Genomic DNA, 12,363 nt, shown 5'->3' with positions numbered 1-12,363 from the left:
AACAGGCATCTGAAGGCAGGAACTGAAGAATAAATCATCGACACATGCTTCTTATTGACTTGCTTCTTATGCTTGCTTATCTTGCTTTCTCATACATCCCAGAACCCAGTATGAGAGGGTTATTGCCTACAGAGGGCTAAGTCCTTCCACATCAATAAATAATCTAGAAAATATCCCAGAGACTTGTCTACAGGGCAATGTGATGGAAACATTTCTTCAATTTCAGTTTTCTTTACCAAGATGTCCCTAGCTTGTTTCTAGGTTACAAAATGAAACAACAACAAGAACAAGAACTAACAAGCATAGATAACAAAGCCAATATAGGTATTAGAAAGCAATCATGTTTACTCATGTTACAACTTAAAAACCTAAGCAGTTGTGTTTCTGACAAGAATAAAGCAGGCCATTCATTCATTCCTTCATTCATGCATTCCTTCACATGAGTTGAAGTGAATGACAGTCATTTAGGACTAGTAAGGGCACTAGCTTTTCATGTACTACTGTGGTTTACAGTTGTTTAGGTGACAGGATTCTGTTTTCTTATTTGGGGAATCTGAAGAGCCAGATGACTTTAGAAATGTTTTTATATGTATATATTTGAATTACCTTTGTCTGAATTCATTTGTGTGAGTAGCAAGTACTAGTTGATTAGAAAAAAAAAAGCCTTCTTATGATTATTTGTGTCTTTGTTCGATTACATATTTGTTTGTATTTTAATGTTTCCTCTGGGCTGGTGCTCTACCTGAGATTGATTACCATAGACAGATATGCTTTTGCTAAAATGTCATTTTGATTCACAGATTGAAACCCAGCTTTGATAAACAGGAATCTTATTTTGATGGTCCCCTATCTAGTTAATATATGTACAGAACTTTATGATTTTTATCTAGATGTAGGCTCTATAAGCCACAAAAAAGTTTTCAATTATACTAAGGAAACTCACAGTAATGGTAATATTTCTTAAAAGTATTCAGTTTTCTTGAATGACACAGGTAACTCTAATACTGTCTGCAAATTCAAATATCTTTCATAGTTTTAGTTGGTTCTGTTTGTATGTTTGTTTTTAAAGCAGGTTGACCTCAAACTCATTAAGTAATTGAAAAAAACCTGATCTTCTTGCCTCTATTTTCCCAGTTGTAGGATTGCAAGAATCAATCACCACACCTAGTTTTTGTTTTTGTCTTTTGTTTGTTTGTTTTGTAGTTTTTTACTTTTGTTTGTTTTTTTTGTTTTGCTTTACGGTAGGAAATCCAAATCAGGAGTTTCTGCACATTACATATGCTGTTCTCTAGTAATTGAGCTATGTCCAGAGTTCCTCACATGTCTTTTATAGCAACATCTTATAAAATGTTGCTAGTTCTGGTCGTATGATACTTGCCCCCTTTGGATCATAGATAGTTTGGGAGGAAAACCTAGGTGTGTGGTTGAATGGAATTTTTCATGTTCGGCACCCTCCATTATCAAGGTTGGCCAATGTCCTTTGCCGTGGTTGTCTAAACACCTTGTATATCTTCAGGGTGGAGTGCATCTTGGCCTTGTCTTCTCCTTGACTCTTATTTTGGGCTTCTGGATAATTGTCAGCATTGAAAAGAACAATATTGGTGTCTCTGTTTCAGCTACCTTTTGTAGAACAGTACTTGTCAACTATGGCATCTTCATGATATAATTTCCAACATAGTTCTGGATATTGTTGATTCTTTTTGCTATATTTTGATGACATTGTGGTTATAAGAGAAGTCTAATGTTACAAAAGTTATGTCACATTTGTACCAGCTCACAGGAAAATGACCAACTCTTCTGTTTACTTGCAGCAGCGAATCACCATTGAGCCAGGCACATCTTATAGGCTTCAAGGGCTGAAACCAAACAGTCTGTACTACTTCCGTCTGTCTGCACGCTCTCCTCAAGGCTTGGGTGCTTCTACAGCTGAAATATCAGCTAGAACCATGCAATCAAGTAGGTCTCTCTCTTTGCTTCCTTGTTGCTCATTCATCTCTAGGAGATATTTCTGACAATTGGTTGTGGCTTTTTATTTGTTTTTTACCAACAAACGAACCAGCTAATATGCTGAGTCTACAGCAAGTATCTCTGTGGCAGTAAACATCCTACTTTGGAGACAGGACACACATAGGACCTATGTTGTTTTCAAACATGGCCCAAACAGTAGACCCTGTTATCCACTTCCTAAATAGAAAATTTAGGGGCAGCTAATCAACCTCCATAACTAGGAAAGGGGTACAATATTTAAATGTGTCCTCATGCAGTAAATCATGTGGCTATATGGTAAAATTCAGGTTGAAAACGCTGCAGAGAAATTAGGCAGGAGTACTCTGTGAGTGACCTTGTAGACATCGGGAATATTCGCAGAAAAATCTTTATTTAAATTAATCTGAGAATAACAGAATAATCATAGGTGCATCTGCGCCCTGTGTGCTTAACTTCATTGTCTCTTTTGAGCCTCCATGCCTCAGCACAGCTGCGTTTGCTATAACGGTGCTTCATCATGCCCAGTACATGTTGTTTTTCAAAAATACTATGTAAAAGAGTGTTTTTGATGGAAAATCCCGCCATTCCCTCTCTTATAAGTATTGACAGTTAACCATCCGCTCAATTTATCTGAAATAGTTTTGCAGCGATTGTCTGGGATTGTTGGTGTTGCATTTTGCTTGTATTTCTTGACATGGTGATGTATCAGGGTAATTTGATGGGAAATAATTGCTCAGAAGATGGCTGGCTTATTTTAGAGTGGACAGTAAAGTGTGTGCTTTAACTCATGTGAATCTACTTTAGATGAATTATTGTACACAAAAATGAAACTTGTGAGTATAAATCATATAATTTTAAATGATTCTTTTGGGGGTAACTAGGTATTTTTAATTGCTGTGTTATTGACCTTTTGTAAGTGATAGCTAATTATTATCAATTTTACCAAAATTTGCTGGTGGGATCTAATTCTTTACTAGCAATGGTGTCACAAGAAGAGTTATAATAAAAAAGCTGAGAGCTGACATAGGGTAAGTACAGTCAGAATCAACAAGCCTGACATTGCCCTCGGTAGGTAAATCTTGGCCTGTGCATTTTCATTCTTTAGTGATTCTGCATGCTCATTTTATTTGGGCTCCAATCAATATTGGATTAACACTTTTCATCAAAACTGGTCAGGCTGCCTTAGATATTTTTAGATAGAGTGAACCCTTTTATGTTTGTTGGGTTTTCTTTTGTCTTTCTTTTTCCTTAATAGAATTCAATAGGAGGGCATCTTTTCAGTTTCTGTCCGTTTGTATACTTAAAGATCTTTCCACAAATGAATGCTGTGTAGGAATTGTCCTTATTCTCAAATGTGGAAAGGAACACATAGAACGGTCATGGACATGCCATGTCTAGAATCTCAAGTTTACAAAAATAGAATTGGTTATGATTTGGGGGTGCTGAGTGGTCAGTTAGTGGGGATGGGATATACCAAGGAGTTGGTTTAGAAGAAGAATTTAAATTTCAGGTAGGTAATTTTATTTGAGGCTCTATTGTCATAAGGTTTCATTTCCATACATTTCCCTCATTCATTATTTAACAGTTCTTTTGTCCATTGATTCATTTTTTGTTTACTCATGTTACTAAGCCAAGGTACATAAATTTATGTTAAAATTTTTAAGTTTCAAAGTATTATTTTTGTTTTTCTGCCCTTATTGATCATTTATTTATTTTTGCCTTTTCTTTTGTTTTACCATTTTTCCAACCACTCCTGTCCTTTCACTCAAATCCTCCTTTAACTCACTACCAAAATAAGAGCCATCAGCTCCTCCTCAAGATATTAGTTGCACCAGCCCAAGTTCCACTAGCATTTTGGTAAGTTGGCGACCTCCACCAGTGGAAAAACAGAATGGCATTATCACTGAATACTCCCTCAAGTATGCCGCAGTGGATGGGGAAGACTACAAGCCTCATGAGGTTTTGGGAATTCCTTCGGATACTACCAGATACCTTTTGGAACAGCTGGAAAAATGGACTGAATACCGGATCACAGTGACTGCCCACACAGATGTCGGCCCTGGCCCTGAGAGCTTGTCCGTGTTGATTCGAACCGATGAAGATGGTATGTTGCCTCCGCCATCAGCCCGCACCTCTGACACAGTCTGGGTCTGCTTTCAATAGGCTAAGAGTTATTCTTCTTTAAATTTTTTCTGCTTGTCATTTTTGATCCAACATTTCTATTATATAACCATTTTTCCCAAAGACTTGTCTTTGCTACATCCTGGACTTTTTTCTTTTTTTCTTTTTCAATTTCAGTGCAACAGTTTTCTGCCTTTTAAAGGGACACTTTGCTTCTATGGTCCTATGATCCAGATTTTCTCTGTACCTCCAACTAATGTCTCCTGTGTTTTTCTTGGCATTTTTATTGAATTCTCTTTCATTGTGGAATTAACTTTCAATACTCCCACCTTCTTACTATCTTTTGTCTTGTGATTTTTGGCATCTGTTGTATGGAACAGCTTTTTCATATGAGAAAAAAAGAGAGAGAAGAATCCATATAGACAAGAATATTTTTATTCTGCTCTTAAAAACAAAAACTTAAAAAAAACACACAACTGTCAACAATCTGCTTTTATTATTATTTCAATGCAATACTTCTTTGTGCTTTAATGCTTTGGACCTCAAAGCATCTTCCTTGGCTTTTGTACATTTTTTTTTTACATGTTTTTCTATTTCTCTGATACTCTTTTTTTTTTTTCTTCCATTTTGGTTTTTGCATCGGTCATGTTTTTTGATCTTTTCTTAAAATGTAGAGCAGATTGGTTGAGCATTTTCCTTAGTTGGAGATATGTGCGTTCTTCAATGCAGCATAGTGGGTCTACGCACTTTTAAGTGAAGAGAGCGCTCTCGCGGAGGGGCGAGTGCCTGTAATTGTCTTTCACCCATGATGTTGTTGCAGTTCCCAGTGGTCCTCCTCGCAAAGTCGAGGTGGAGGCTGTCAATGCCACAGCGGTTAAAGTCTCGTGGCGCTCACCAGTCCCCAATAAGCAGCATGGCCAGATAAGAGGATACCAGGTGCACTATGTGAGAATGGAAAACGGTGAGCCCAAGGGCCAGCCCATGCTGAAGGATGTTATGCTGGCTGATGCACAGGTAAGCCTGTTTTGTTGCTTCTAGTCTGTGCCCAACATTAAAACGTTTGTACATTAGAAAATCGACAAGAAAAATTCTAGACTTTAAAACTCATTGCTGTATGTTTACCTTTTAAATTAGATGTAACATCAACTAAAAATGAACTGAAATAGCATGCTTTTAAGTTTGATTAAGAATTACTTTAAAACTGATATTCTGCTCTTTATATCTATCCATTCACACTTCCAGCTTTAAGGAATAATGATAAGCCTACTTAAATAAAAATAATGAGTTCCAAGCTAAAGTTGGACCGATAGGATCTACCTTCTGCTGCGTTTAAACTACGTGGACCAAACTTGATCTAATTCTTAATGTATGACTTTTTCACTAGAGAACAGATATTTTCATTCAGGAGACAGAACTCAGTATTTTATTTGGCAATTCATCAGGTCATGTATTTTATGGAAGTAATTGTTTTCTGTCCCAGAAGGTGAAGATAATGACATTGATAATAAAAATTAAATTAAGGTTTCCAAAGAGAATAAATATGATATCCTGTGCTGAACCAAGTTAAGAAAATTACTAGAGAACTGGGGAAATGCCCAGTCAGTAAAGTGTCTCCAAAGAGAGCCTGAGTTGAATCCCCAGAACCCACATTTTAAAAAGCCATGTATGTTGGTATACACTTGTAATCCTAGAGTGGAAAAAGCAGACTAGGTAGAAGTTCTGGCCAGCCAATGTAACCTACTTAACAAGGTGAAGGCTAGTCAGGAACCCTATCCTAAATAAGTAGGACTGTGCCTAAGAATGAAACCCTAAGTGATCCTCTGGCCTTCTCAGTCATGCAGGTTTCATACACACACACACACACACACACACACACACACACACACACACACACACAAGCACGCACATCTACACAATCTGGTAACACTGTGGCATAGACAGCCTACACAAGCAAACAAATTTACTAATAGTGCATAGTTGTATGTGAGAGCTGTTCTATGGCTTGCAATCACGTCCTGGTTTTGTAGTCAGTCGTTTAAAGCAGAGCATCTAACATTTTCATTTTCTTTATAAAGTATAAGTGTTTAAAAGTAGTCTCCCTAAAGGAATATCTAATTCACTTACTTGTACCTCAAATATTTTCCTGGGAGGAACAAAATGACTCAAGTTGCTAACTGCACTGTTGGAAATGGCACAGAACCCAAGGCATAGTTTGTCATTGCTGTTTGGACAGTGTTTGGATATTGTGGTTATAGGGAATGTGAGATAATTGATGTTTTATTTGAGCACATCGTGGCTGATCAGGAAAAAGGATGGAGTTTGTGAAATTTTAAAATTTGAAATGAAAATGTGTTTTAAGTGAGCGTGTAAAGATCAGAAATCAAATGAAAGCTTTTTCACCAGTTTGCTCAGTTTTATCTTCTGTTATCTCTGAAAAGATGAGGTAGAATAATGTATCTCTACAGTGCTGATGAAAGCATTTACCCTAAAATGGCTTTATTTTGTCAACTCACAAGTGTTTCTGTTTGCTTCTGTTATGAAGCATCCTAACTAAAAGTTTGAAAGGATCTTAATTTGTGGCTCACTGCTGTGGCCCAAGCCTCTTACTGGTTTGCAGCAGCATCTGCAAATATAGCTGATATAATGTATCATATGCCTTCGACTACTCTTTTCATTACAAATATTTATTTTATTCTAGTCCTAATAAATATGTAGGTGTGATAAGGAAGAAATAAGACAGATTTAGGAGTTCTTTCAGACTTTGTCTATTGATAGATTTGCCTGCAATCATAGATTTTAATAAACATCGAGTCATATTGTATGTATATGTGTGTATACGTGTGCGTTAGGGCATAGAACTACTGAATCAATTCCTAGTGAGGATTTGAGTCTCGTTATGGCAGGGCACAGCTGTCAGTGAGGCCGGCTTTGCCTCACAATGGTTTCCTGGGTGTCATCCAATCCCCCAAACCCATTATTCAAACTTTTTGTTGTTGTTTTATTTGGTTTTGTTTTTGAGACAAGGTTTGTCTGTGTAGCCTTGGCTGTCCTGGACTCTCTTTATAGACCAGATGGACTTCAAACTCACAGAGATCTGCCTGCCCCGCCTCCATGAGTTCTGGGAGTAAAGGTGTACAATACCACACCTACCTTATTCAAACTTTCATTAAACCCCATTCTCACTTAAATAAAATGAATGCAGAGTAAAGAAATGTTATAGAAACAAACTGAAAATAGGCCATTAAAGGTTCACTTTCACAAGGATAATTACGAACTCCAGAAAGTAGTTTTTAAAACCACAACTTCAAATACTGGAGAGCTGTCAAAACTCTACTTGTTTTTTTTTTTAATATATTTTTAATTAAAGTGTACTGCTTTTAAAGTAGAATGTTCTTGTAATGTAATGATAATAAAGTCATTGTTGTTATTTTTAAAATCTCAAGTTTTGGAAAACAAAACCATGATTATGCTTTGATTGCCTTTTTTTTTTTTTTTTTTTTTTTTTTGTTCAACTGCATCTCTCTGTCTTTATTGTCATATAGCTAATACATTTATATGCTTTTCTCTCCTATTTTGACATCTTTCTATTAATTGTTGTTTTTCCTAATCTTTCTCTTCTCCATTTCACTTTTGCTTCTTGACTCTTCATTGAAATTTAAATACCTCTCACAAGTCTTCGTTGAAAGATATGATCGCAGTACAAAAATGATATTAATTTAAATAGTAACTTTAATTATATAATCCATGAGAGAAGTGAAAAGTGATTACATACACTAGTATGCACTCAGAAATAGTACATTTTTTCATGCTTTATCGACTTCTTCAGTAAGCCATATAATTCATATATATATTATTTATATACATACATGCTTATATATACTAGTTTGAATAATAACAGTAGCACATATTTACCTAACCTCTTTAGAGATGACAAAGTCTACATCATAGTGTGCCTGTTCTTTGGAACATTGTTGTATATGTTGTTTTAATGATTGTGTATTCCTATTGTAAATTAAAGGAGGCTAGCATCATTTTTATAAGGGTACAAGTTTCTCTTCATTTCTTTTTATTTTGTCCCCTCTCCCCAACATTCTTAACCTCAATCAGTGGGAATTTGATGATACTACTGAACATGTGAGTAAATGTTTACGGTTTGGCCAAAAAAAAAAAAAAAAAAAAGCCCTACCTCATATGCTTGTGTTTTTCCAACATCGGTCTTTCACTTACTCATGATCTGTTATCATATTTGCTTGGATGCATGAACTAATGGGCCATTTTAATTGGTATAACTATCTGTATGTACTTTTCAGTTTGTTTCTGGTTTTGTGAAATGAGCATGGGGCTACTGATTGCATAAAGAAGGTCATGAGCTCATAATGTTTATTTTGACTTCTGCTACTAACTCTGCCTTGTAGCATGCATGCCTTAAGTGGAGTTGTCTCAGATGGATTATATCAGGTGTTTGACTTAGGTTACTACTACTTTCCACATAAGAGTTAGTCACTATGTCACATACTATAGACCTGACACTGATTAACTCCACCTAGACCTGGCTAAATTTTGTCACATATAGAAAAAATTGAATAGCAATTAGTGAGCCATGTCAATAAGTAAACAGAGTTTCACAGAGGAAGGATATGAGTGTGTGTGTGTGTGTGTGTGTGTGTGTGTGTGTGTGTGTGTGTATACATATACATATATATGTAGCTTATGTTAGTTTAAAAAACCCTATTCTATGTAAGGTAGTCATATGATAGGATATCTACCATTTAAGTACTTACAGGAAATAGGAAGAAGACTAGAAATATATACAAAATTCTGCAACAGTTATACAATGCAGCCAAAGAAATACCCTAAATAAAAGTGTAATGCCTTGGAAATAAATGGCAGTGCTAATATGGTTATAATTTCAGAGCTAACTGCTTAGAATGGCAGTATAATTGAAAAGTGAGGTGGTGATCTGCAGTCCTATAGTTGACAGACAATGTTTGTGTATATTTGGAGCTAAGAAAGAAATACCTGCTGTTTGTAGTGGTGCACAGCAAGTGTAGCCATGGAGGCCAATGGGACTGGTCTCTGGTAATGGGACAATGACCCCACTAATTGGACACGAATAAAAGCTTCTTGTAATAAAATTACTGTGAAATGGAGCAAGAGCGAAACTATGACAGCTAAGGTGTTAGGAGAAGATTAAGTAGTCTATCCTTATTTTGTTGTAGAGAGATATTGGAATATATTAAAAAGAAAAATTATATAAAGGTTACAAAAATCATTTTCTTTTTAGACTGAATAGAATTAGCATTTACTAATCTTTTGAAATTCATTATTGTACTATATGCAAAGCATATAGATATGAATGTGCTATAAACATTGACCCTGAAAACCTTTTAATCTATCAGGATAGATAGTCGTCATGCAAATCAAAGTGTTTTAAATGCCACAGAGTGCCATGAGATTTAATGTATAAATATTTATTGCCAAAGACAAAGATCCTTATGGAGTTCTTGGAAAATATAAATAGTGTATCAGGTATCATTAAATTTAGTGCAGAGCAATATTTTCTATGACTAAGACCCATACTAAGAAACACATTTATGATAGTATCCAGTATATATGTTGTATGAAGGAATAAACATTTTATAAAACCAGATTTATCTTTAAATATATAATGAACTCATCATTTTATGCTCAAGTCCTTTGCATTTTTATTTTATTTAAAACTGATCATGGCTGATAAATGGAATTTATGATGCCCTGAATGGGTTACTGCCTCATTTAAAAAACAGTGCCTTAAAGGGTAAATTAGAAGCAGAAAGAGTCAAATGGCATATACGCACTTATATCTGGTCACTAGCCCAAGGGTCATGTCCCATGAAAGTCTTTACTTGCTAGGAAAGTGGGTCAGAGGGGAGCACATCCTATTGGGACTCTAGGTGAGAGAAGCATGGGAGAATGGGAAAATAGAAGGATCCAGAAGGTCCTAGAAACCTACAACAAAAAAATTATGATGGGTGGATCAGGGTCCAGCAGTCCTGCTCAAACTATGGCACCAGCCAAGGACAATACGTGCAGTAAACTTCGTACCCCTACTCAGATCTAGCCAATGGTCAGGACATTCTCCACAGTTGAGTAGAAAGTGGGGTCTGACTTTTACACGAACACTGGTGTCCCATATTTTACCATGTCCCCAGGATAGGGAGGCCTGGGTGGCACTCAGAGGAAGGATAGCAGGTTGCCAAGAAGAGACTTGACATCCTATGAGCATATACAGGGGGAGGAGGTCTCCCTCAGTCACAGTCATAGGGGAGGGGAGTAAGGGGAAAAGGGAAGAAGGAGGAATGGTAGGGTACAAGGGATGGAATAACAATTACGATGTAATATGAATAAATTTACAAAATATTAAAAATTAAAAATAAAAACAAAAAAAGAACATGAAAAGACAAAACGTATGAAAAACTAATAGTTATTTTTCTAATTGCCTCATGTAGTGACCAAAATCTAACAAAATTTAAGGCAGCAGAAATGAAAAGGAAGCAGATTGATCAATATTTTAAGCAAAAATTGACAGAAACTTGATGACAAGTACCTTAAGGAAGGAAAAATGGTAGAAAATAGCTCATAAATTTTAAAAAGGAATTATCAGTCATTACAATATGTAAGGAATTATGGGGAATTTACTTTGGATATCATTTTCCAATTTTTCAAGTCAAGAAATTAAGGTGTGATAACAATGAAAGAGTCACAGGGAGATACCCAGCCGATTCATTGCTTCTTGGGCAGTGGACCAAATGAGGCTGCATATTAGCTTGGGATATGGTCAGAAGTAATTATTTTAAGTTACAAAATAAATGCAGGTATTCGCTAAGGCTCGAAGGAAATGAGATTGACAGCACTGAGACAGGAACGTAGGAACACAGACATTTAGGAAACAAGAATGCAGATAGGACAGGAGGTGATAAGGGGGCAGGTGGAACTCTGTCAGTTAAAGTAGTCACCTTGCCTGACAGAAGAGTTCAATACCACCATTCAAGTGTACACCACTTAAAGACGGAATGTAGCCCAGGTAATACCGTGAGTGTGACAGTTGGGTTATGTGCATAGAACTTGACCCAGTTTTGATGAATGTTACTTATGGTGTCCAATAGCAACCTGAGCAAAAACACAAAACAAAACAAACAAACAAACAAAATAAAAACACATGGCTACCTCTAATTTTATGGATGAAAACTTTATAATAGAGTCAAGTTTGTCACAAACTTGGTGATAGAACTTCTTCTATCTGCCAAGGTTGCCTGCTATCCAGCAGTATCTTGGGAAACCTTAGCAAGGAGTTAACATCCACACCATTGTCATTTCTGGAATATCCAGTTTGTCTACCAAAATACATAACATTGCTCCCAGGTAGTTACATGCTATGGGTGTCCTCTGTGATATTAGTGAAAGTCTTTCAAGGTCCTAAAGTTACAACACATCTTTTTTTTCCTAAAAAAAAGTCCATCTCTGTGTCTGAATAAAATCTTCAACCACTCCACAGGATGATATTTGAAATGTTTCAATTTCCACAATGATGATATTCTTATTCTTTTGAGAAAATACACTGTCAAAGCTGTCACATTTGGTATCAGCTTCAGCAGTTATATTCCATGGTACCTATAAATTACTTTGCTAAGAAAATTCCTACTCTATTTTGCATGGTCTAGTCCATTTAATCTTCACTCACTCATATTGACTTTAGCTTGGGAAGATGATGGCATCGAATACTTTCTTAAATGTATCCATAATCAACTTTGAAAACAAGCTATGCAAAAAGTGAAGTAGTTTGTTAATTGATCGGTATATACTTTATATCTTTGTATGGGATGTATATAGATATAAGGAAAACACCAAAAAGTGTTACTAGCCAGAGATCTAGCTAAAGAATCACGTAACATCCAATTTAGAGAACAGTTCAATGATGACCCAGCTTAGAGCCATAATAGCTCTGGGCCCATATTAAAAGAAAACTAAGAATTTTCAGAATGTTTGAATTTGGGCCTCTTCTAAATTATCGAAAATAATTTATTAGGTATATATCACTGATCCCATAAACTCAAGTCTCTTTCTTAATTGTATGAGCTACTTACTAAATATACAGAATATTCTCTTATTGTGTGATGACTTCTGTTCTTAGTCTATATAATTAGCCAGTAGTTATTTCCTAATATCTTAAAAGATACTCTTTGGCCCCTAGGGATATCTAAATTTAAATTTATTTAC

At 35.9% G+C, this 12,363-nt stretch overlaps 1 protein-coding gene across 31 annotated transcripts in view; it reads left to right on the top strand.

Moving 5' to 3' along the window:
* Ptprd (protein tyrosine phosphatase receptor type D) overlaps window positions 1–12,363 on the top strand; it is an 822,247-nt gene that overhangs the window by 654,652 nt on the left and 155,232 nt on the right. For 13 of the 31 annotated variants that reach the window (XM_051163658.1, XM_051163502.1, XM_051163494.1 and 10 more), the window contains 4 exons: window positions 1,812–1,956; window positions 3,785–4,090; window positions 4,928–5,121; window positions 8,215–8,241. In XM_051163658.1, coding sequence (XP_051019615.1) covers window positions 1,812–1,956; window positions 3,785–4,090; window positions 4,928–5,121; window positions 8,215–8,241 — 672 coding nt within the window. The remainder of the gene's footprint in view (window positions 1–1,811; window positions 1,957–3,784; window positions 4,091–4,927; window positions 5,122–8,214; window positions 8,242–12,363) is intronic. The other 18 variants (XM_051163652.1, XM_051163668.1, XM_051163619.1 and 15 more) reach the window with 4 other exon arrangements.

Source organism: Acomys russatus, chromosome 2 (assembly GCF_903995435.1).
Source record: "Acomys russatus chromosome 2, mAcoRus1.1, whole genome shotgun sequence".
NCBI lineage: Eukaryota > Metazoa > Chordata > Mammalia > Rodentia > Muridae > Acomys > Acomys russatus.
The sequence above is the reverse complement of the archived record's forward strand: the minus strand, read 5'-3'. Positions and strand labels throughout refer to the sequence as shown.